At 44.3% G+C, this 26,322-nt stretch overlaps 1 protein-coding gene across 4 annotated transcripts in view; it reads left to right on the top strand.

Annotated features, from left to right (window-relative positions):
• The window catches only part of LOC138737099 (cyclin-dependent kinase 19), a 238,675-nt gene that overhangs the window by 42,179 nt on the left and 170,174 nt on the right, over nucleotides 1-26,322 (top strand). For 3 of the 4 annotated variants that reach the window (XM_069887602.1, XM_069887601.1, XM_069887605.1), the window contains exons 3-4: nucleotides 17,146-17,256; nucleotides 19,322-19,462. The exons of the other annotated variant lie outside the window; for it this stretch is intronic. In XM_069887602.1, the coding sequence (XP_069743703.1) occupies nucleotides 17,146-17,256; nucleotides 19,322-19,462 (252 nt within the window). The remainder of the gene's footprint in view (nucleotides 1-17,145; nucleotides 17,257-19,321; nucleotides 19,463-26,322) is intronic. 4 annotated transcript variants of the gene reach the window in all.

The raw sequence follows: 26,322 nt of genomic DNA, 5'->3' as shown, positions 1-26,322 counted from the left end.
ATTTTTATTGCACACCTCGGCCCCTCCAAACTATATCCCCAACACCTTCATGCAGTCAGATCTGACTGTGAAGGAGATGATGGAACAGCAAGCCCAGTTACCGAGGAGCATTGCTTTGCTCTTCTTGCAGTTTACTCTGGCGCCCAGTGTAGACTCAAAATGGTTGCTGATCAGTCTGCGGACCAATCGTGTGTTCAAACAGAAGTCAGTAATGTCATCCATGAACTGGGGAGGGAAAGCTTTGACTTGAGTGCTTCCACTGTCTGGTAACATCACTCCTCTTGGATTTAGCAGATTCAGCAAAGGGCTCTATGCGGCATACAAATAAGACTTGAGAGAGCCAGCAACCTTGTCTGACTCCAGACTTGATAGGGAAACTATCTGTTTTCCGCCCATTGATTTTGACTGTGCTAAGGATATCTGTGTAGAGCATTTTAATCCAATTTTAGATTCACTCCTCAAAGCCCATTTTGGAGACCAGGTTCATCATGTACGTGTGCAATATCCAGTTGAAAGGTAAAGATAGATAACCAATGTTTTGGGCCTGAGGTCTTTGTCAAGGTATCAGCAAAAGCAGACAGGCACCTGAATAAAAAAGGCTGGGGAAGTAGGTAAGATAGGCCATGGCGTGGTGGAGTTTGATTCCCAAGTGGTTTGCCAGATGCGCCCAGATGGCGAACATGTACTTGACGCCCCTGTGGCTGGTCATATGGGACTGGAATGCCGAAATGGGCAACCCAGTTAGCGAGCAGGGCTGTGGCACAGGACTCGGCGGAAGTCTGTCTGATGGGGATGGCTTCCGGCCACCTCATCATCCGATCGACCACAGTCAGGAGGTAGCGGGTGTCTCTGGACACCAGTGGGGGGCCCACTCTGTCAATGTGGATATGGTCAAACCTCCTGGCTGGCGGGTCGAAGTGCTGTATTGGGGCTCTGACGTGGCGTTGGACTTTGGATGCTTGGCAATACGTGCAGTACCTCACCATCTGGGCCATTTGTTTTTTAACATGTGCCAGACGAAACGTTCCACCACCGTGTGTACCGATGTCTTGACTGAGGCGTGAGCCAGGTCGTGGATCGCCCAGAATGCTTCCTGCCTCCACTGCAGGGGGACTACCGGTCATAGCAAGCCAGTCGAGACATCTCACAGGACTGTCGTGGCTGCCCAGCAGGTTCAGGTCATCGAGGCGCAGGCTGGTGATGGTGGTTCGGAAGGCCTGCGCCTCTTTGTCGTCCCTCTGGGCCTGAGCTAATTGGGTGTAGTTCAGTCCAGGAGACAAGTTGTGGATGGCCAGTCTGAAAAGCGCGTCGGCAGTGACATCGTCCTTACCTGCCCGGTGAGTCAGATGTCGGTGGTGAACTCTGAGATGTAGGAAAGAGGTCGTTGCTGGTGTGACGACCACGGATCCTTAGCCACGACGAGGGCCTGAGTGAGCGGCTTGTGGTCCATGAAGGCAGTGAATGGTCTGCCCTCCAGGAAGTAGCGGAAGTGCCTGATTGAGAGGTACAAGGCCAGGAGCTCCCTGTCGAATGCACTGTATTTTAACTTGGGTGGTTGGAAGTGCCAGCTGAAGAACACCAGGGGGCGCCAATACCCGTTGACCTCTCACCCACGATGGCCATGGTGGACGCGTCCACTGAGAGTGCTATGTTGGCGTTGGGTCGTGGGCGGGCCAGTAGGTTGGCACCCACGAGGGTAGCCTTGATCTGCGTAAAGGCTATCTTGGCCTCCTTCCACCACTCGAGCATCTTTTGTTTAGTGGAGATCAGGATGAACAGTGGGCGCAATATGTGTGCGGCTCCCGGGATGAAACGGTGGTAGAAGTTGACCATCCCGCTGAACTGTTGCAGGCCTTTGAGGGTGCCTGGCCTGGGGAACTGTTGTATGGCGTTGACCTTGTCTTGCAACGGTGCTGCCCCATCTGCGATGATGGTATGGCTCAGGAACTGTAGTGACTCCTTCCCGAACTGGCATTTGTTCACGTTGACGGTGAGGCCAAATTCAGCCAGGCGGGCAAACAGTGTGCGGAGGTGGGTCTTGTGCTCATTGTGATCTCGATTAGCGAGAGGATGTCGTTGAGATAGATAAACACGAAGTCCAAGTCTCTGCCCACTGCCTCCATGAGACGCTGGAAGGTTTGGGCTGCGTTCTTCAGGCCAAAAGACATCTGAAGGAATTTGAAAAGGCCGAATGGGGTGATGATGGTGGTTTTTGCTAATGTCATCGGGGTGTATGGGGATCTTAGCCCCTGACTAAGTCGACCTTGGAGAAACCTTGGCACTGTGCAAGTTGGCCGTGAAGTCCTGGATGTGGGGGATGGGGTATCGGTCAGGTGTGGTTGCGTCATTGAGACGGCGGTAGTCTCCACACGAGCGCCAACCCCCTGAGGCCTTGGGGACCATGTGCAAGGGAGAGGCCCAGGGGCTGTCCAACCTGCGGACTATGCTGAGCTTCTGGAGGCAGGAGAACTCCTATTTCACTAATTGCAGCTTCTCCGGTGACAGTCATCTGGCCTTGGTGTGAGGTGGAGGGCCCTGCGTGGTGATGTGATGGCAAACGCTGTGCTGAGGCATGGTGGCAGTGTACTGCGGCTGTAAGATGGCGGGGAACTTGTTGAGGATGTGGGAGTACTCGTCCTTGGGTGTGCAGATGGTTGCTATCTCCAGGCTGTGTGCACTGAATGGCTTGAGATGGAGAATCTGGAAGGAATGGGTATGCACAAGCCTCTTGCCCTTCAGGTCAACCAGCAGGCTGTGCAGTTCTCACGGTGACGAGTAGGAACTTCCAGCAGTATTTATCCTGCCTGAGGAGTACCTGAACAGTCTGTGTGCTGATGGTCTTTATGTCGGTGCCATTCGCAGGGTGGGTCTCGTGCGGGACTCAAGGGCGGTCGAGGGCAGCACGCTCAACTCTGTTCCTGTGTCCACCAGGAAATGCCGACCATTGATCTTATCCACCATGTGTAAGAGGCTGTTCGTGTGGCCAGCCATTGCAGCCATCAGTGGCGGCTGGCCTGGTCGTTTCTCTGGTGCGAGCAAGGATGGCAGCATTTGCGAGCTTGCGCTCCCCAGCATTGGTGATAGAAGCAGCAGGTCGATTGGTGCTCGTCCGTCTTCTGTGTTGGGGTGGGGTGTGGTCGGCTGGGTCTAGGGTGGGAGACCTGGTACATGGTGGCCTCATTCTCTCGTTTAGTTCGCCACAACATGTCGGCGTGGGCTGCAATCTTCCTGGGGTCATAGAAGACCTCGTCCGCTAGTAGGAGCATTTGTTCAAGGAAGGCTTGCTCAAACATCAGGCATGGTTTGTGACCTTCTGCCAATGCGAGCATTTCATCCATTAAGGCGGATGGGGCTCTGTCCCCCAGACCATCAAGGTGCATCAGCCTGGCCATGTGCTGCATCCACGAGAGACCGAAGGTGCTGAGGAGGAGTGTTTTGAGGGTGATATACTTGTACTCCTCAGGAGGATCATGGATCAGGTTGTCCACTCTGGCTGCCATTTCTTCATCAAGAACGCTCACCACAAGGTAGAACATGGAGTTGGAGGTGATCTGCGTAAGTCGAAACTGCACCTCCTCTTATGATGGGTCCAAAAGGTGGGGGTGGGGTGGGGGGGGAGTTTCATAAAGACAGTGCTGATCACCAATGAATCCATGTTGGGAGACCAGATAACGTCTGGGCTCTGCGGGGTCACCAATGTAATGGCTGGTACAACATAGAAAACACACCACTGTACTCGGTGCGGTTTCCAGTAGAACTGTTTATTTTAATTTCGCGCACGCCCCTTTAAGGCCAACGGGAGTTCTGTCCCACGCACCGGTGATATCACGTGGCCTGGGGCGGAAGCTGTGGCCTAAGCCACGAGGCAATGAGCAAGCCCTGACAGCACCATCTTCTGCAGCTGCCCCGCCAGCATGGCGGAACAAACGGGGCCGGTTCGCTCACAGATGTGTGCCGCCACACTGTATTGAAAATTTTTATTGATGAGAGGCGTAGATTTTTATCAGATCCTGATGAAGCCAAAGTTTTTGCTGAATCTTTGCCTGCTAAGATGGAAAGCAAGGGGTAATATGTGAAAATGGGCAGTAAGGGAGCAGGAGGTATACTATTTGGTTTGATGGTAAAACTGGAAGACTGTGTTTATTTGACTTTTCTTTAATTATAAGGGTAGGGAGTTAAAAATAATATTAATAGGTAGTTAAGTAATTGATGATGTATGTTAAGGTTAGTCAGTATTAGATTCGGGGGTGGGGGGGCAAAGGGAATGTGTGCTGGCTGCTCGCGAACCATGTGTACAGGTGTAGATTGGTCTACTACTCCTATAAATAAGGGTAATACAAAGGGTATGTCTTTTACGTGCACCTTGTTTGGGATATTCTATCTTTTCTTGTTTCATAACTTTTCTTTTTTCTCCACATTTATTGGTACAATAGATCTAATGAAGAATAATCCCTTTATTATATTAAAGGAGGACTTGGAGGATGAAGGCTGGACGAGTAAAGGGTTAATTTACTGAAAATGATTGGAAAGATTAATTTTATGAGTTTTAAAGTTAACAGGATACAAAACCAAATAAAATGTAAAAAAAAAATTGGTATTTATGATAAAAAAGAATATAGATATAACTTTTCTACAAGAAAAACATTTGGTGGAGAAGGAATTAGGTAACTTACAAAGGAATTGGGTGGGTACAGTAGTGGTGGCTTCATTTAATTGAAAGGCTTGAGGAGTTGCAATATTGATAAATAAAAATATGCCAGTAGAAATTTTAAATGTAGAAAAGGATGTGACGGGAAGATATACTATGATAGAATGTCAGATATATTCAGAAAATTGGACTTTGAATTTATAAGCTCCAAATACAGAAGATAATAAATTTATGGAGGATGTTTTTATAAAATTATCAAATGCTAAAGGTAAAATTTTGATAAGAGTATATTTTAATTTGACGTCAAATATGTAGGAGATAGTAAACTGTCTAAAGAAGTAAAAGAATTGATGGGATTAATCGATATTTGGAAGAAAATACTTGGGAATGAAAGGGATTATTCATTCTATTCCTTTCGACATAAGACATATTCATGAATTGACATGCTTTTATTGTCAGCTCAAGTTCAATCTAGAGTACAACGGGTGGAATATTTGGCACGTACTATCTCGGATCATTCTCCTTTGTTACTGTCAATTGTATCTGAAGAGGATAAAATTAGTGGATACAGGTGGAGATTAAATATGGTATAGATTAAAAGGAGAGATTTTTGTGATTTTGTAGGATTGGTCATCCTTTAAATGAATGTCAAGGAACTTTGTGCTCTTGACTCTCTCTATGACGGAACCATCGATATGTAGTGGGAAGGTGTAATTGGATTCTGGATTTCCACACCTCAAAACCACATCAGTGAGGATTGATAAGAAATCTCTATCAGTACCAGAGCATCACAGCGGTGTGTTCTTAGCCCCCTTCTCTACTCATTTTGCCCCATGACTGTGTGGCTCGATGCAACAATCTACAAATTTGCTGATAATACCATGGTAATGGGTCAGGAGTAAGCATACAGGAGGGAGATTGAAAACTTGACTGATTGGTGTACTATCAACAACCTCACACTCACTGTCACGAAAATCAAAGAGCTGATTGTGGATTTTAGGAGGAGTAATCTCTTTGTGCCTGCCACATTGACCACCGCCAGTGGGCTGATATCGCCTCAAACCGTGCATCTTGGCACCTCACAGTTCAGCGGGCAGCAACCTCCTTTGAAGAAGACCGCAGAGCCCACCTCACTGACAAAAGACAAAGGAGGAAAAACCCAACACCCAACCCCAACCCACCAATTTTCCCTTGCAACCGCTGCAACCCTGTCTGCCTGTCCCGCATCGGACTTGTCAGCCACAAACGAGCCTGCAGATGACGTGGACATTACCCCTCCATAAATTTTCGTCCGCAAAGCCAAGCCAAAGAAAAGCAAGAGGTGCACAATCCAGTGATCATTGGGATATCAGAGGTGGAGGGGGTGAGCAAATTTAAATTCTTGGGAGTCACTACTTCAGAGAACCTTTCCTGGACCCAACACACAAATGCATTTATAAAGAAAGCACATCAGCACCTCTTCTTCCTCAGCAGTTTGCAGAGGTTTGGAATGGCATCTGCAGAGATTTGGCAAACCTTTACAGATGTGTAGTTGAAATGTAGCTGACTGGCTACATCATGGACTAGTATGGGGCATCAATTCCACTAAGCAAAAAGCCATGCAAAATATAGTGGACACAACCCACTACATCACAGGCAAAACTCTCCCATCAAGAAAATCTACATGGATCACTGCTGTTATAGAGCAGCAGCAATCATCAAGGATCCACGCTCCCAGGACTTGCTCTGTTCTCGCTGCTGCCATCAGGAAAGAGATATAGGTGGCACAAGACTCATTCCACCAGGTTCAGGAACAGTTGCTACCCCATGCACCATCAAATTCCAAAACAATGCACGCAATCAGAATCTCATTTAAGGACTTTGCACATTATTTATTATTGAATATTTATTTTCTGAATTGTTCCATTTGTTTGCATTTCTTGTTTACATTTCTCTCTTTGTTTACATTTCTTGAGTGCAATTTTTTTTGCACTATCGATAAGAAGAAATTCTGTCTGGCCTCCAGCAAAAAGAATCCTTGTACAGTTTCATCATTACTTCCCAACTCCTAGATTTTATGCACTGATTTATATAGGCAAGCAAACAAGGCTTTCTTCACCACCCTATCGACATGGCTCCTATCTTCAGGGAACAATGCACCGTTATTCCTAGATCTTTCTGCTCTACTGCATTCTTCAATGCCCTCCCATTTACCACCTAAGTCTTGCTTTGATTATTCTTTCCAAAATGAAGCACCTCACACTTATCAGCTTTAAATTCCATCTGCCATCTTTCTGCCCACTCCTCGAAGCAGTTTAAATCCCTCTGCAATCTTTGAAAACCCTCTTCATCATCCACAATTCCCCCTATTTTAGTATCATCTGCATATTTACTAATCCAATTTACCGCCCCATCCCCCAGATCATTAATATATATGACAAACAGCAACGGTCCCAATACCAAACCTTGAGGTACACTGCTTGTCACTGGCCTCCATCCTGACAAACAATGATCTACTACCTTTCTTCCAGCACCTTTCCAGCACCTTTCTTCCAGCCACTTTCTGGCACCTTTCTTCCAGCCATTGTTGAATCTATTTGACTATCTCCAAATTAATACCCAAGGATTTAGCCTTCCTAACTAACCTCCATGTGGAACCTTATCGAAGGCCTTACTGAAGTCCATATAGACCACATCCATTGCTCTACCCTCATCAACATTCCTAGTCACCTCTTCAAAAAATTCAACAAGATTGGTCAAACACGACCTTCCACGCACAAATCCGTGTTGAGTGTCCCTGATCAGACCCTGTCCCTCCATATACTTATATATACTATCTCTAAGAATGCTTTCCATCAACTTACCTACCACAGACATTAAACTTACAGGCTGATAATTGCTAGGCTTGCTCCTCAAGCCCTTTTTAAAGAAAGGAACATGCCAATCCTCCGGCACTATACCGTTTCTAATGACATTTGAAAAATCACTGCCAGAATCTCCGCTATTTCCTCACTAACTTTTCTCAAGGTCCTGGGGAAAATCCTGTCAGGACCTGGAGACTTATCCACCTTTAAATGTTTCAAAAGTTCCAGTACTACCTCTTTCTTAATCACTATAGTCTCCATATTTACCCCCTTTGCTTCCTTTACCCTGCACAGTTCAATATCCTTCTCCTTACTAAATACTGAGGAAAAGAAATTGTTCAAGACCTCCCCCATCTCTTTTGGCTCCACACACATTTGTCCTTTCTGATTCTCTATTGGACCAATTTTATCTCTCTCTTTCCTTTTGCTACTTACATATTTGTAGAAACCCTTTGGATTTATTTTCACCTTGCTTGCTATAGCCACCTCATACCGTCTTTTAGATTTTCTTATTTCTTTCTTAATTTCTTTTTACATTCAATATAGTATCCAAACATCTCCTTTCTTCCTTGTTTCTTATATTTATTGTAGTACTCCCTCTTTTTTCGAAACAAGTTTCCAATATCCCTTGAGACCCATGGCTCTCAAACTTTTGACCTTACCTTTCAACCTAACAGGTATATAAAGATATTGTACTCTTAAAATCTCTCCTTTAAAAGGCCTCCATTTCTCTATTACATCCTTCCCAGAAAACAAATTGTCCCAATCCACCCCTTGTAAATCTTTCTGCATCTTCTCAAACCTAGCTTTACCCCACTCAAAAACCTCAACTCTGGGCCCAGACCTATCCTTTTCCATAATTACCTTGAAGCTAATGGCACTATGATCACTGGACCCGAAGTGCTCCCCCACACATACCTCTGTCACCTGACCCATCTCATTCCCCAACAGTAAATCCAACACAGCTCCCTCTCTAGTTGGTTCCTCCACGTATTGATGTAAAAAGCTATCCTCACACATTTTACAAACTCCAACTCATCCAGCCCTTTCACGGAATGGGTTTCCCAATCAATATTCAGAAAATTAAAATCCCCCATAATCACTACCCTGTGCTTATTACAAATATCTGCTATCTCCCTACTAATTTGTTCCTCTAATTCGCGTTTTCCATTCGGTGGTCTATAATACACCCCTATAATTGTAACTTCCCCTTTCCCAATCCTCAATTCCACCCAAATACCCTCCCTTGTCGAGCCTTCTATTCTATCGCACCTAAGCTCCGCTGTAATATTTTCTCTAACAAGTAGTACAACCCCACCCCCTCTTGCTCCCCCGGTTCTATCATACCTAATGCAACTAAATCCCGGAATATTTAGTTGCCAGTCATATCCCTCCTGTAACCACGTTTCACTAATTGCTACCACGTCATACTTCCAAGTGTCAATCCATACCTTCAGCTCATCCAGCTTCCTTACAATGCTCCTAGCATTAAAATATATGGATTTTTTTTGTTTCTTGTATGCCCCTATCTTTACCAACACCTCTCTTATGATCTTTTGTAATTGACCTCTGTCCATCTTTGAATAGAGCATCCCTCTTTTCAATCATCTGCCTTTCCCACCCCAAACACTGTCTACAAGCTTTCTCTGATAGCATTCTAACTTTCTCCTTGCTGTTCTCCTTCATTTAGTTCCCTCCCCCCAGCCATTCTAGTTTAAAGTCTCCTGAGTAACCCTAGCAAACATCCCTGCCAGAATCCTGGTCCCCCTGGGGTTTAAAACCTGTCCTTTTTGTACAGGTCACACCTACCTCAAAAATGGTCCCAGTGATCCACAAACTTGAATCCCTGCCCTTTGCTCCATCTCTTCAACCATGCGTTCATCCTCCATCTGAGGTAGATTTGTAATTTGGGTATTTACATTTAAATCTTTTACCCATATACATGTGGAATCCTGGCAGGGGACAGGGTGTGAGGAAGTGTAGTCAAGATAGTTGTGGGAGTTGGAGGGTTTGTAGTATGTGTCAGTGGAAACCACATCTCACAAGATGGAGACGGAGAGATTCAGAAAAGAGACAGCGTTATTGGAGATGGACAAGGTGAGGTTGAGATCGGGGTGGAAGTTGGACGCGAAGTGGATGAAGTTGTCAAGTTCATCGCGGGTTCATGAGGCAGCCCCAATGTAGTCTTCTATATACCAGAGGAAGATTGGGGGGGTGGGGGGGGGAGTGGTCCCTTGCCTGTGTAGCATGACTGGCTTGTAGCATGGATTGCTCCACAAAGCTCACAAACAGCCAGTCAGAACTGATGCTACTCCTTTAATTTGGGGGAAGCCTCTCTTTGTGACCTTCTCTACATCGGAGAAAATGGTCACAGATTGGAAAATTGCTTCACTCAACACCTCCTCTCCGTCAGCAACAACAGCGACCTCCCAGTAGCCAACCATTTCAATTCTGATGTCTGACCACCCGTAGATGGGAAGAACAACACCTTATTTTCTGTCTGGCCACTCTCCAGCCAGATGGCCTTACCATTGACTTCTCTGCTTTATGCAAAGCTTGCTTTCTGCTAAACTTGCTTGCTTTTTCTTTCTCCTCCCCTTTCCAGTTCTCCTCTCACTACCCCCTTACCCACCCAGCCATCTCTCCTCCTCCTCATTGCTGCTGTCCCCTCCCTCTTCTCTCCACCTATCATCTCCTGCCTTTGCCACCCCCTCTCCCCACCTTTTTGTTGGGACGCCTGCCGGCCTTCTTTTATAGCTTGATGAACTTTTGCTACATAAAGGACACTGTTTGACCTGCTGAACTTCTCCAGCATTTTGTGTTTTTACTTCATCCACGGTGTCTACCGATTTTTGTGATTTACTAGGTTTTTCTGGTAATCATTATGTTTGCTAATAAAGAGCATTCTTGTTTTCTTTAGTCACAAATCATAGAAGGAGTGGAATTAGGCCAATTAGCCCATTGAATCTGCTCCATCCTTCCATCATGGCTAAATTACTGTCCTTCTCAACCCCATTTTCATGCCTACTCCCTATAACCCTTCATTCCATTTCTCGTTATGAACCTATCTATCTCTGTCTTAAATTGCACTTGTATTCTGTGCTCCAGCTAATGGAAACAAATATTCCATATCACACCTCAATTTCAGAACTACATAGTAAAGTTTCTAATCAGAGCTTTGTTATTCTGTATTTTTTTTTCCTTTGCCTTTTTGCATATTAACAATTTGAACCACAGGACCACGGTAGATTAAAATAGGTAGGTCATTTTAAAAATACTTTCCTAATCCTTTTATGCTGTTCTACCATAACATTACCATTATAATTGAAAACTGATATTTTGATCTACATGATGTCTATATTTGCACCCACCTGCTGTCTGTTTGGTGTTTGCTGTATACAGAGTTTGTGTATACGGAATGATTTACATTTTTCCATTAGTGATATTTATTCGCAATGTAAAAGGTGACCTTTCAGTATTGCGCCATATTTAGAAAAGCTAACCAGTAAAACATGAATTTTTCTTAAAACAAGAGAATAAGTAAAATTAAAGATTGTTATAAGTAATTGGAATAAAAAGGGGCAGCCACAGCACTTCTGATTTTGCTCAATCTGAAATTGGTTAACTGACCATAAATCAAAAAGTATTATCTTGGATAATATGTGTGAAAAGTAGGCTTTCACTCAGCCCATTATGATGTGCAGAGTAGATCTGCTTTCTTGCCTTCTTGCAATAATCTTACATTGCATTAAAACAGAAAATGCTGGAAACAATATACAGGTTGGGCAGCATCTGTAGGAAGCAAAACAGAATTCGCATATTAGGTCTATGACACTTTCTCAAAACTGGGCAAGGGAGATATCAAAGATGTTTTTAAGTTGCAAAGAGGTGGGAGGAATGGATGGGACAAAGGATGTTAAAGCCAAACGCAATCTGCTGGAGGAACTCAGTGGAGTCAATTGTATTATTTAAGAAAAGGTTGGACGGGTATATGGATGAGAAGAAGATGGAGGGTTATGGGCATTGTGCAGGGAGGTGGGACTAGAAAGGGGTGTTTGGTTCGGTGCGGACTAGAAGGGCCTAATGGCCTGTTTCCGTGCTGTAATTGTTATGTTATGTTATATGTTATAATAAAACATAGGATATTAGAATAGTACTCCATAGTGCATGCCCTTCAGCCTAAGATGCTGTGCTGACCTACTCCACAACAATCTAATCTTCCCTACCTCATACCCATAACCCTGTATTTTTCTTGCATCTATGTGACTAAGAGTTTTTAAATGCTCCTTTCGTACCAGCCTCCATCACTACCAAAGGCAAATGCATCCTCTCCATAAAAACTTACCTCTGACGTCTCCCTTAAACTTACCAACATTTACCTTTAATAGATGTCCTCTGGTATTTGCTATTATCGCAATAGGAAGAATGTGCTGGCTGTCCACCCTTTCTTTTGCCTCATTTATTTTATATACCTTTGTTACGTCAACTCTTGACCTTCGTTGCTCCAAAGAGAAAAGCTCTAGGTCAGTCAGCCTTGCTTAATAAGGCATGTTTTCCAATCCAGGCAATATCCTGGTATATCTCCTCTGCACCATCTCTAAAAAATATCTGCATCCTTCTTACTTTAGTGGTGGGAAAGCTGTTGGAGAAGATCCTGATGGAAAGGATTTCAAAGTATTTAGAGAGGCATAATCTGATCCAGGATAGTCAGCTTGGCTTCGTCAGGGTAAGGTTGTGTCTTATGAGTCTGATTTGAATTCTCTGAGAATGTAGCAAAGCACACTGATGAAGTTAGACCGGTGGATATACTTCCCCCCCCAGCCTTTTTATTCAGGTGCCTGCCTGCTTTTTGCTCATAACTCGAAGAAGGGCTCAGGCCTGAAATGTCGTTTATATATCTTTACGTCCTATTGATGCTGCGAGATCTGCTGAGTTCCTCTGGCTTTCTATGTTTTAGCACAAAAATCCCGGAATAGATGAAGATGCAGGGGGTTGGGGTAATGTGTAAGCAATAAAAGACGGAAAGTTGCGATAAATTAGTGTCTCACTGGTTAGTGGAATTTGTGGTTAGTGGAATGCCACAGTGATCTGTTCTGGGCCCTCAACTGTTCACAATATACGCAAGTTATTTGGTGAGGGGAATATAAACAACACTTTCCAAGTTCTAGCATTTCCCAGTTTTAAAACGTATAATCTTCAAAGAGACGTGAGCAACGATATTCCGAATTACTATCTTATTAATCCAATAAACCAAACTTGGTAGTTTCAGCTTTAAGTAGCTTTAATTCTTTGATAAAACGAATGAACATTTGCATAACTTTATATGAATAAACAAAACATACTGTATAATGACATAACGATATTCAACTTTAAACAGTTTTAAGAAATAGACAAAATAAGAGAAATTAAGGCAAATTCAAAGAAAAGTATCTTGAGCTTATGTCCCGTTCCTAATTCTTTGAAGAATGAGATGTAAGCTCTCTGTTCACTTGGATATTATGACATATGATGTCATAGTCACTATGGTAACACAACAAACAATACTTTCTTAAAGGGATAGGTACAAAATTAACTATGAATCAAAACACAAGGTTTTAACCTTTTCAGGGACCAAGTATCTAAGTTTTATGATGTCACTAAATTGAGTGGAAAAGCAAACTGTACAGAGGACCCAGTGTCAACGTAGAGATATAGATAGGTTAAGTGAGTGGGAAAGAGCCATGCAGATGGAGTACAACATTAGTAAATGTGTGGTCATCAACTTTGAAAGCAAGTAGTAAATTGAACTATTATTTAAATGTCAAAAGCATGCAGTCAGAGTGCTTGCATATGAATCATCAAAGGTGAATTTGCAGGTAATGTTGCAAATGCAAAACCCGGAGGTTCTGCTACAAATGTACAAGATACTGGTGAGGCTGCTCCTGGAGTACTGTGTACAATTCTGGTCATCTTACTTGAGAAAGGATGTACAATACTACTGTAGTGGGAGTGCAGAGAAGATTCACCAGGGTTGTTGCTAAAATGAGAGGGTTAGTTCATGAGAAGAGATTGAGTAGCCTGAAACTACTGTATACTCATTGGAATTAAGAAAGATGAGCACAGATCTGAAGGAAAAAGATACAATTATGAAAGAAATAGATGATAGAAGCAAGGAAGTTGCATCCACTGATAGATGAGGCTAGGTTGGGGGAGTGGGGGGGGTCCATAGCCTCAAGGTTTAATACAGAGATATAGTGAACTTTGTCTTGTGCACATTGGACGTACTTTTGGAAGAGTTCTACCCTCAGTGAATGAGCGAGAAAATGCATTATCCACATACTCAGCAATATCATATATTCCTTGTGGATTAGTGGAGTTACCTTTCCTATTTATGAAATATATTTCATGTAGGTAAAGTACCTACATTTTAGAGATTTATGCTGACATCACAACAGTCTTTTGATGTGCTACCGTGCATTATTTTTGTTAGATTTGAAATGCAGTATTGCCATTGTTGAATTAGTTCCAGTTGGTATTCCTTCAAAGAATTTGCTTACTCTGTGGTTTCCCTATATGGTTTCTTTTTACCACACACATTATAGGAGAGTGCCCCACAGAATTCGACTTAAATGGAAATACAGTCATGTAATGGGTATTTCATTATGGCTATATGGCTTGGTACATGTGAATTTCAGAAAAATTATGTTGCATTGGTACTATTTTAAAGTTGTTTGTTGTCGAAGAAATACTGTTAATCTTTCTGGACCAAATGAATAAATAGTTCATTTGAAATCTTGAGATTAAAAAAAGTCCCTTACAGTTTTTGTCCTTGATAAAATGCAGAATTCTAATGTCAAATCAACAGTTTTGGTTGTGTATATTCTCTCTCGAAATGCAGCAACTGTGGAAAGTGGCATATTAAAGCTTTCAGGGTGGTATCTTGTTGATTTAGTGCTGAATTTTTTTTCGAGCAATCTAATCCTCAGTAGTACTCAAATTAATTATGTAAGTGAAATAGGGTATGGTGTATTTATTACCATGTCTTTAACTTGGCCCTTTCTGAAACAAATTCAAAACCAACCCGCATAAGGAGATGTTAGGACAAAGGATGGTCAAAGATTTGGGTATTATAGATGAAATTAATGTAAGAGAGGAAAGTTTCAGAGAAAGGCACTTGCAGAACATTAGGCTTTAACATTTGCCATTGTCCTGGAATGCCTTGCTCATTGGGGTCAAAGTGATTATCACATCCAAGCCTCAGGATTATTCCAAGCTGCTGCTGCTCTCACTTTACTGGTCAATAGCATTATGGAGCTCATCCAGACTCTGTTATTGAAGGTGAGGAATCTTCATCTAATTTTTCTTCAGCCCACATGAATGCAGAGCAGCACGTTCCTTGAATTATAGACTTCCCAGAACTGTTGGCATTCAAAGAAAATAGTGTGTCTCTAAAGAGATTGCTGTAGAAATTTTCTGGTTGCAAGCATGGAGAATGTCTGTGGCTTCTTTGCTTAAAGACCATATTTCCTGTGAAATTCAGTATTTACCACTTTGATCAGGTCCCTCTGACCCCTGACCATCTTCTTTCCATCATTACAGTGATTTGTTTGGTGGAATTACTCCTTCATGGCTAACATTTTTTTTTGTACTGTGGTATGCCCCGGTAACAGTTGGGTTACCTGCGTTGTGACCACAATGTTGTCTTAGAACATAGAACGTGACAGCACAGTACAGTTCCTTGAGCCTACAATGTTGTGCTGACTTATGTAAACCAGGTCCACTACAATGCAATTTTTCTCTACCTCACACCAATAACACTCCATTTTTCTTACATCTATATGCCTATCTAAGAGCCTTCTGAAAGTCCCTATATACCAGCCTCCATGACCACTCACAGCAATGCATTCTAGGCACCCACCACTCTCTGAGTAAAAAAAAAATTCCTCTGCACCCTCTCCAAAGCACATACACCCTTCCTTTGATGAGGTGACCAGAACTGAACGTAATAAATGTGGTGAATGGAAAACCAAAGGCTAGACATTTGTGATTAATTGGGATCTTTTTAAACTCCAAGGATGAGATGCTGCTTATTGCTGAAAATGAAAGTAATGGTTTCTTTTTTGGACTGACGAAAAGCGTAACGCGATAGTATATGTAATTAGAGTGGGGAGATAAATGATACAAATAAAGGCAGAAAAGACCAGAAACACTAGACAAGTTGGGCTGCATTTGTGGAGGGAGAAATAATGTTTCAGGTTGATGATCATCCTGCACTGTCAAAAACTAATTTTAATCTACAACTATGAAGATTGTCATTTATGTAGAAAGATAACTTCTTTCTTAACTGTTTTTTTATTTTTATTTTAACTTTTAAAAGTTAAAGTTTCTGATTTAGGATGGGGCATGGGCTCTGCATATCATGCTTCTTTGGAAATTCATTTCTTTTGACTTCAATTAATTCTTTTCTATTAGTTCTTTGAAAGCATTCCTCTAGAAATACCTTGAATTTTTTTTAAAGTTCAATGAGATTTGTTTTTTCTTTTAGTTTTAGTTGACCTTGCACAGGTTAAACACTGAGCACTGATCCTTGTCATTCAAGAATGAATCTTAACTTTTGACCTTGGTTGTTAACTCATAACCTATCTTTACTTCTAACATATCTGGTCCTCACTTTAATGAAGGTGGGATAAGGGTGGATAACTAATCAGTTCAAGATTCAAGCCTTTTTATTATCATGTATACAAAATACACAGGAAGCTGGATAATGTTGAAAAGTATTGAGTGGCCATTTTATCAACCACTCTATTTTAGAATGGAGGTAGCTAGGTTTTCAGACTCTGTAATCAAACTCAGATATGTGAAGTACAGCAATGCTTGTAGGCCAGGACATTAAGGAGTGTTTTTACAGGACCTTGCAAGCAATGAAATAAACACCCTCAATTTTTCTTGATTCCTCCCCAACCACAGGTGCACCCAGCCGACTCTTCAATCATCATCTCCTTCCACCTAGCAATTATTAAGACCTGCTCAGCAATTTGACCATTCCTCCCAATCTATATCCTTTCCTGATCCACTCCTCCTTCCACAAGATTCCACTATTTTTGCTTCCTGTTATTGCAAACTCCACTCTTGTGAAACGCATGTTCTGTCTGTAAAACTCAACCATCTTGGTATGCTGTCAGTGGCCAGAAGCTATACTCAGAGGCACTGCATTTGAGAGATTCCGAGAAACTAATTCCTTCAAGTTTTCTGGTCTAAAGGAACAACATCCTCTTTTGAGTACAATTTATCTCTAATCTATAATCTTTCTTGAGCACAACTCTATGGTATTTAAATAGTAGGACTTCCATAGATTTTAATGAACAGATTTTCAGTTAGCCAAAAGATTTGAAATATGATTCCTATTTAAATGTAACCTTGGATTTAACTTACAGTTAGATGTTTCAGTGATGGTAAACAATTGAGACTTCATTCTACTATCTACATGTCAAAGAATAGAGATTGGCCTCCAGCAATCTGATTCAAAAACTGAGAATAAAATTTATTTTAGTTAGATATCGTGAAATGTATGTTGACAATTTATTTTTCAGATGGAAGATGTGCTGCGGATTTGTTATTGCCAGTTTTATTCCAACAATGTACTTTTATCCATTAAAAAAATCTTTTTTCTATCAGTTGCTGCGAGAATTGAAGCACCCCAACGTGATTGCCTTGCAGAAAGTATTTCTTTCACACAGTGACAGAAAAGTATGGCTCCTGTTCGATTATGCAGAACATGATTTGTGGGTAAGAACCAATCACTATAATCTTGAGCGCATGAAATGGGAACTTTGGCTGATGAATGCGCATGTTTCAGTTTCACTTGCATATCTTCAGAGAAAGAAGTACTCTTCGTTTGCATGCAGACAGACCTACACAGCCTATGAAATAGGACCAGGAGTAAGATAGTTGGCCCCTCAAACTTGTTACGCCATTTAAGAAAATCATGGCTTATCTGATTATAAACTCAGTATCCAATCTTGAGCCAATCAGAATCAAGCAATACATGTTCAACACAAGTCCAAGCAAGAGGGAATGTAGTTGCTTACCCTTGATGCTCATGACATTCAAAAACAGTTGCAATTTTTTTTAAACTATCAATATCTTCAGGGAAGAGGTGTCACCACTGACCAGAAACTCAACTGTAGGAGCAGGACCAGTGATGAGATTCCTGACTTCTCAATGCCTTTCCACAGTCAACATGAGATAATTGAACTACTTAAAGCATTACTATGCTGTCCAACATTTAACGCAAAGTGCAGAACCCTTTTCATTTATCCATTAATGTGATATTGATATGGGTAATTGCGGCTGTTAATGCCTTTATTTAATTGCCCTTTCACACACCAAGGCATCAGTTCCCAGGCAACTTTTAACTCCCCGGCCCATAAATCCTCGCAGCACTCCCATGTGCAGTCTGACCAACGTCTTGTAAGTTCTCAGCATTACATCTTTGCTTTTATATTCTAGTCCTCTCAAAATGAATGCTAATGTTGAATTTGTGTTCCTTACGACTGACTGAACATGCAAGTTGACCTTTAGGACTCGAAGTCTCTTTGGACCTCTGCTTTCTGAACTTTCTTCCCATTTAGGAAATAGTCTATGTCATTATTCCTTCTATCAAAGTGCATGACTACACATCTCCCAACCTATCCAAGTAGCTCTACAGACTCTCTACTTCCTCAGTTCTATCCACCTCTCCACCTTTCTTCATGCCATCCACACACTTGGCCACAAAATATCAATACTGGCACCTAATCATTTACATATAATGTAAAAAGTAGCGGACCTAACACCAATTCGGTGGAGAAGCATGAGTCACTGGCAGGCAGCCAGAAAAAGACCTTTTTATTCCCTCTCTTTGCCTTTGCCTGTCAGGCAAATTTCTAATCACTCTAGCATCTTTCCTATAATATCATAACCTCCTATCCTATTTAGCAGCATGACATGCACTCCCTTGTCAAGGGCCTTCTGGAAATCCAACTATTCAACATCCACACACTTTTTTTGGTCCTAATTGTTACTTCCTGAAAGAAGTCCAACAGATTTGTCAAGTAAAATATCCCTTGAAGGAAAGCAGACTGCCTCATCCTTAATAATGGACTCCAGAATCTTGCTCACCACTGAAGACAGGGTAACTGGCCTTTAGTTTTCTGTCTGTCTCTGTGTCTGCGTCTCTCGCTCCCTCTCTCTTTAATGAGTGAGATTTGCAATTTTTCAGTTCTCTGCAACCATCTTATCTCTAGTGATCACTGAAAAATCTCTACGAATGCATTCACAATCTCTCCACCTATCTCTTTCAGAACCCTGGGATGAAGTCTGTCTGGTCCAGCTGACTTATCCACCTTTAGCTCCCCAACCACCTTTTCCTTAGTAATAGTGTCTACATTCGCTTCTGCCTGACTCTCAAATTTCTCAAACCAATATGTGTCTATGTAAATTTGCTATTTTCAGTAGTGGATCTGCCACATTTGCAATGGTTCAGTTATCAGTATTTATAACTTCTGCTTGTATATAACTATTGTTACATCTTTTTTAATCTGTAAGAGGAATTTTAATTTTTGTGAGTCATCTCTGTACTAATTTACTATTAAACAATGAATAGAGAATTACTCAAAGTGAAAACAGGAAATGCTTAAAACACTCAGCAGGCATCAGCCAGCATTTTTGATTGCTGAGTATTTCTAGCATTTTCTCTTTTTATTTCAGATTTCCAGCATGTGCACCTCTTTATTTTCATTACTCATAGAGTAAAATATATTTTTTTGATAGTATGATTAAAAGTCTTATTTTGGTTTTGCTTTGTCAATAGCATATTATCAAGTTCCACCGTGCCTCAAAAGCAAATAAAAAACCAGTACAGCTGCCGAGGGGAATGGTTAAATCGTTACTTTATCAAATACTTGATGGAATTCATTACCTACACACAAATTGGGTTCTGCACAGAGACCTGGTAAGCGTATGTTCTCACAGTACCGGTACACAATCCTTTATCCAGACATCTAAAATCTGGAAAGCTCCAAAAAACTGGCAAGTGGGGAGAGAGACCGGCAGCCCAAGTCAGGCGGGGTGGGAGACCGGCAACGAGAGTTGGGGGGGTGGGGGGAGACTGGCAGCATGAGTCGGGCGGGTGAGGGGAGGGGGAGACTGGCAGCGCGAGTCGGGCGGGCAAGAAGGGGGGGCGGAAGACGGCAGCACGACTGGAAGGGGGTGGGGGTGGATACGGCAGCACAATTCAGATGGGCTTAAATCTGGCTTTCCGAAATCGGGAAAAATCCGAAATTCGGAACACAGTGTCCCCCAAGGGTTCCGGATAAAGGATTGTGTAGCTGTACCAGTAAGAAAATAAATCCTGAGATGCTTGTGTGAAAATGGTTAATAATGGTTTCAGAGTTATTTTTTTGTTCTTTGCTTTTCTTTGTTAGTTCCAAGGATGTTGCTGTGAATTTTATCCATTAGCTTGGATGGTCAGGAAGTTTCATATGGCCACATGCAATTTATTCCATAAAAGTTATACAGTGCTTGGTGCAATCCATATTTTTATTTCAATATGCAAAAGTGCTGGAGAGACTTAGCTGGTCTCAAAGCATCCATAGATAAAAGGCAAAAGGCAGTTAACAGTTTGAGCATGCATTAAAAAGTTGGGGTTGAGGGAGAAGGAGAAAGGGGAGCAGTAGAGAAAGGAATACAGACTAACAGGTAAGAGTTAATACTGTTGGTGGATACAGGTAGGAGGGTAGAAGAGAAAAAAAGCTGAGAAGTGATGAGGGGATGGCAAAGGGCTGAGAAAGATATCTCTCTGATAGGAGAAGGATGGAAGGTGGTGGGAAGAGGTTAACGAAAATTGGTCATCATTGTTGCCATGTGGTTGGAGATTGCCAGGACAGAATATAAGATGTTGCTCCTCCAATTTTCAGGTGACCTCAGCTTGGTAGCACTTGAAGCCTTGTACAGACATGTCAGTGTGACAAGGGGGTGTTGAACTGAAGTGGTTGGCCATTAGGATCTCCTGCTTTAGCAGCAAACAGAGCGAAGATATTAAATAAAGCAATCTCCCAGTCTGTGTCCAAGTAAAGGAGGCTGCATCAGAAGTACAGGATGCAGTAAATGACCCCTATAGATTCACAAATAAAATGTTGTTTCTCTTGGAAGGACTTATTGAGGCTCTGAATAATGGTGAAGGAGACATGTAAGTGCAAGTGTAGCACTTCTTGTAGACATGAGGGCAAGTGTTGGGAATAATGGGAGCGAACCCTATGGAAAGTCCAGAAGGGAGAGAATATTTGTTTAGTGGTGGACCACGTTGTACATTGCAAACAATGATATGTTGGATGTGGAAGCTGGTTGGATGGAATGTATTTTTATTTAATTTCAGTATGGACCTTGAATTATGTTACCAAAAAATTGGAAATCAATAGATTAATGATATTTTTAAATTATTACTTTTGCCAACTCTCCACAGCCTTGAAATGGCAGGTCTGGCAGAATGCTATTTTAATTGAAAAAATATGACCAGTAGGCTCTTCAGAAAATCTTTCCATTTGTTTGTTGTAAAAATACAACCTTGGATATACATATTATAATGGAGATGTTCCAGATGGCTGGTGGTAAGAGAGCATTGTAACCCACTGAGAATGAATGATCTGCCCTGCCAACATAAAAATTGCCATTATGAAAGCTGTAGCCACAATATTCCAAGGATTTAGACTAGAAATTAGTATGAGCTGCTCACCCTGCAGCTTTCATTCAGACAGGTTGCTGTAAATTTTCGTGTCCTTTTACTTTTAACTGTGGCATATAAAGAAGCTTTTGAAAAAAATTGTTGCATATAAAATCATTAACAATGTTTTGTTTAAGAAATAAGCTGACTACCATGCTCAGTAAAGATCATGTCAACAGATGTATTTTATTTTTTAAAATAAAGGTCTATAGTACTAACAGCACTTTTTCCCAAACATAGTTGTGATTTTGGGCTTCTTTTATTCCCGATAATTTGAATGTGTAGCGGCGCACATCCTTATGGCGAACCACCCCGGCCTGTATCGCCACGTGGTGGGGCAGCCATGGGGAAATGGGGTCATCAGGGGTTTCTCTCTGACTCCAGCATCCCTTCCAGTGTGGACCCTGGGCAGCGATTATGATGTCACAATGCACCAGGTGACTGAGCTCATGCTGCCCTTAAAGGGGCATGGTGAATATGAATAAAAAGTTATTAACGACCCTCAACGTGGTGGCTGAGTTTCTTCCATTACTCACACCGCCACAGTGGTGACCCCGACGAGCCCAGATGTTTTTCTGGATTTAAAACACCATGGATTCTGCAGAGGTTAACGTTGTCTCCATCAAGCTTCCCCCCTTTTGGACCCCTGACCGAGAACTTAGTTCGGGGAGGTGGAAGCACAATTTCAACTCCGCAACATCTCCTCAGGCACCATGATGTTCTATCATGTCATGAGTGCTCTGTACCAAGATACGGCAGTGAGGGTGGACGATATCATCCACCACCCCCCGGCTACGGGCAAGTACACCGCCCTCAAAGACCTGCGGGTTGGAACTTTTGGGCTAACTCCCCAGCAATGGGCTTCCAGGCTCCTTCACCTAGATGGGCTTTGGGACTGTAGTCCATCAGCGCTGATGGATGAAATGCTGGCCCTGGCGGAAGACCACAAGCCTTGTTTTCTCTTCTGCAAGATATTCCTGGAACAGATGCGGATGCCCTCTGGCGCACCAGGAGCTAGCCGACCACAAGCCACTCCAAAGACCAAGCCAGAGGAGGGCCAGCCGACCTGGTGTTTCTACCACCAGCAATGGAGAGCGCAAGCTTGTAAGTGCTGCCAGCCCTGTGGGTTTCAGGGAAACGACCAGGCCAGCCGCCGTTGATGGCTGGCCACACAAACAGCCTCCTTCATGTGACGGACAGATCCACTGGCCGCCGATTCCTGGTGGACACAGGGGCTGAGCTCAGCATCTTTCCCTTTCCCCCACAACATTAGAGACTCGCACCCGATCACGCAGTCCAACCCTGCGGGCGGCCAACAGCTCCACCATCAGGACCTACAGCACCTGCAGGGCACAGATCCAGATCGGGAAGGAAAAGTTCCACTGGAGGTTTGTCCTAGCATCCGTACGCACCGCGCTGTTAGGGGCCGACTTCCTCGGAGCTCATGGCCTACTGGTTAACATGAATGGCAAAAGGCTGATCAACGCCCGAACGTTCCACTCCATCCAACTGGACACAGCACAAGCCCACAAGACCGAAATTGCCACCATAGCCGCCGTCAGGGGTGAGTTCGACAAGATCCTCCACAAATTCCCCACCATCTTAGAGCCTCAGTTCAATGCCACCCTGCCCCAGAATGGGGTCTTCCACCACATCGCCACACAGGGCCCCCCGCTGCACGCTAGACCCAGATAGCTGTCGCCTGAGAAGCTCCAGCAGGCAAAGGAGGAGTTCTCCAGGAACTGGGGATTGTCCTGCCCTCGGACAGCGCCTGGGCATCTCCGATCCATATGGTCTTGAAATCGTCCGTTGTTTGGAGACCGTGCGGGTAGTACCGTCGGTTGAACAACGCAACCACCCCCGACAGGTACCTGGTGCCCCACATACAGGACTTCTCCGTCAACCTCCACCGTGCACAGGTCTTCTCCAAAGTGGACCTCGTGCTGGGATACCATCAGATCCCGGTGTATCCAGATGACATGGGTAAGATGACCATTATCATCCCTTTCGGCCTGTTCAAGTTCCTGCATATGCCCTTCGGTCTAAAGAATGCAGCCCAAATGTTACAGTGCCTCATGGACGCGATTGGAAAAGACCTGGACTTTGTGTTCATTTACCTGGATGATGTTCTCATTGCCAGTCGCAACCGCGACGAACACAAAGCCCACCTCCGCACACTCTTTGCCCGGCTGGCCGACTTTGGCCTCACGGTCAACGCGGCCAATGCCAGTTAGGCAAGGAGTCCCTCCAGTTCTTGGGGCACTCCATTTCAGCGGCTGGGGCCGTGCCGGCGCCGGAGAAGGTAGCGGCTGTTCAACGATTCCCAAAACCCACCACCCTGAAAGGCCTCCAAGAGTTCGCAGGGATGGTGAACTTTTACCATAGTTTCATCCCCAGTGCCGCACACCATGTGCCCATTGTTCGCGCTCATGGCCACCAATGAAAAGACTTTATCGTGGTCAGAGGAGGTGGACAGGGCTTTCATCACGACAGAGGAGGCTCTAGCCAGCGCCACGCTGCTGGTGCACACACTGCACTCTCCATGAACGCCTCAGCTACGGCATTGGGCGGGGGGTGGTTCTGGAACAGTGGCTCGATGGACAATGGCGTCCGCTGGCCTTTTTCAGCAAGCAGCTGCGCCCGCCGGAGCTCAAATACAGCGCCTTCGACCAGTAGCTCCTGGCGCTGTATTTGGCCATCTGCCATTTTTGCTACATCCTCGAGGGCAGGCCGTTCAGAGCCTTCACGGATCACAAGCCCCTCACACAAGCACTGGCGATGGCCAAGGATCCATGGTCTGCCAGACAGCAGCGCCACCTTTCGTATGTGTCTGAGTTCACGATCGACTTCCAACACAGGGCTTGAAAGGACAATGTGGTGGCAGATGTGCTCTCCTGTCCAGCCATCAACACTCTCGCGCCTGGCCTGCATTACGATCAACTGGCTCAGGCACAGAGGAACGATGCGGAGACGCAGGCCTTGCGGACCGCCATCTTTGGCCTCAAACTCAAGGATGTCTGGGTGCCCAGCAGGCCGGACACATTGCTCTACGACGTCTCAACAGGCACGCTGTGCCCAGTGATCCTGCCGCACTAGAGGGCGAAGATCTTTAGTCTGATCCATGACCTCACTCACACAGCAGTAAAGACAACTGTGATGGTCGCAGAGCAGTTTGTGTGGCACGGGCAGAAGAAGGACGTGGCGGAACTGGCCAGGAACTGTACCAGGTGCCAGACCTCCAAGGTCCAGCGACACATGCGAGCCCCCATCCAGAACTTCGACCCGACAGTTTGCAGGTTCCAACACATCCACTTTGATGTCGTCGGGTCCCTGCCGGTGACTGAGGAGGCTCGTTACCTCCTCATGGTGGTGGATTGGGCCACAAGGTGGCCGGAGACTGTCCCGATTAAGGAAGCCTCCACGGAGACATGCGCCAGGACTCTGGTCAGCCAATGGATCGCCCGTTTCAGAGTCCCGGCGCACATCACTAGTGACAGAGGGGCGCAGTTCACGTCTGTCTTGTGGACTCAGATGGCGAAGCTCCTGGGGACAAGCTCCACCACACCACAGCACAGCATATCACCCGCAGTCCAACGGGTTGGTGGAGAGGTTCCACAGGCACCTGAAGACATCGTTTATGGCCATGCTCTCTGGACCAGACTGGGCGGACGAGCTACTCTGGGTCCTCCTCGGGATTAGGACGGCACCCAAGGAGGACCTGTAGGCTTCAGCAGCGGAGATGGTCTATGTCGCACCGCTTTCCCTGCTGGGTGAATTTTTCAGCCCAGACCTTGACACCACAGCCATTGACAAAAACCTGCTGGTGGACCTACACAGGCAACTGGCCTCCCTAGCTCCCCCACACCTGGCACGCCATGGCACCTGGCCGTTTCATCTCCCCAAAGAGCTCGACTCAGCCCAGTTCGTTTTTGTGCGGAGGGGACCACAAGATGCACCGCTACAGCGACCGTATGAGGGGCTATACAATATCTTGCACCTGTCCGGCGGAACCTTCACCCTGGACGTTGGGGGGGAAAGAGGAACTTTTTATGGTGGACCACCTGAAGGCGGCCTATCTGGTCTTATCACAGCCGGTGCAGACGGCTACGTCCAAGCGCCGGGGCTGGTCGCCAAAGTGATAGGACGCGTAGCTGGTTCTGTTGTTGGGGGTTGTGTGGTGGTGCAATTCCTCATGGTGAACCGGCCCTGCGTGTTCCGCCACATGGGGGGGGCAGCCATGGGGAAATGGCGTCGTCAGAGGTTTCTGACTCCAGCATCCCTTCCAGCGCCGACCCTGGGCAGCGATTATGATGTCACAATGCACCAGGTGACTGAGCTCATGCTGCCCTTATAGGGACGTGCGGAATGTGAATAAAAACAGTCGTTAACTGTGGTGTGTGTGTGTGTGTGGTGTGTGTGTGGTGTGTGTGTGGTGTGTGTGTGGTGTGTGGTGTCTGTGTGGTGTCTGTGTGGTGTCTGTGTGGTGTGTGTGTGGTGTGTGTGTGGTGTGTGTGTGTGTGTGTGTGTAATTCAAGTCCCACTCTGAAAAGTCAGTCTCTAAAAGTTCAGCTTCATTTTAGTCTTGTTTGAAAGTCTTAAATTCTCAGTTCAAAAATAATTATAAAGTGCTTTTAAACATCATATCTTTAGGTTTCTTTATTCACAATCTGGCTACTTTCTTCCATGATTAATTCACAAACCCAGACAAGGGTTAAACAAATGTGGTTATCTTCTTCCACAATGAATCACAAACCAGTCAAGGGTTAAACCAAGTGGCCATGCAAAAATAGACCCAGTAGAAATATGTCCTCTTTTCCAAAGAGACAGCAAAATGGTCTTCCTTATTTTCAAACCCACTGATTCTGTGTTTTCCTTTTCCCAGAGGTAACATGCAACAACAGCACCAACTCTGGTTACTGTAACTCAACCCTGTTTTTCACAAGGTTTCAACTCCTGTGTCACAGGGTTTTGACTTCTGTATTCTCGAAACTGAACTCTTCTGAAACTGAACTCTTCCAAAACTGAACTCAAAATGTATGAATTCAGTGATATATTTCTCCAAATCGTGTGACCGTTACATCATTACCAAGGTG

Source organism: Narcine bancroftii, chromosome 6, assembly GCF_036971445.1.
Source record: "Narcine bancroftii isolate sNarBan1 chromosome 6, sNarBan1.hap1, whole genome shotgun sequence".
In the NCBI taxonomy this organism is placed as follows: Eukaryota; Metazoa; Chordata; class Chondrichthyes; order Torpediniformes; family Narcinidae; genus Narcine; species Narcine bancroftii.
The sequence above is the reverse complement of the archived record's forward strand: the minus strand, read 5'-3'. Positions and strand labels throughout refer to the sequence as shown.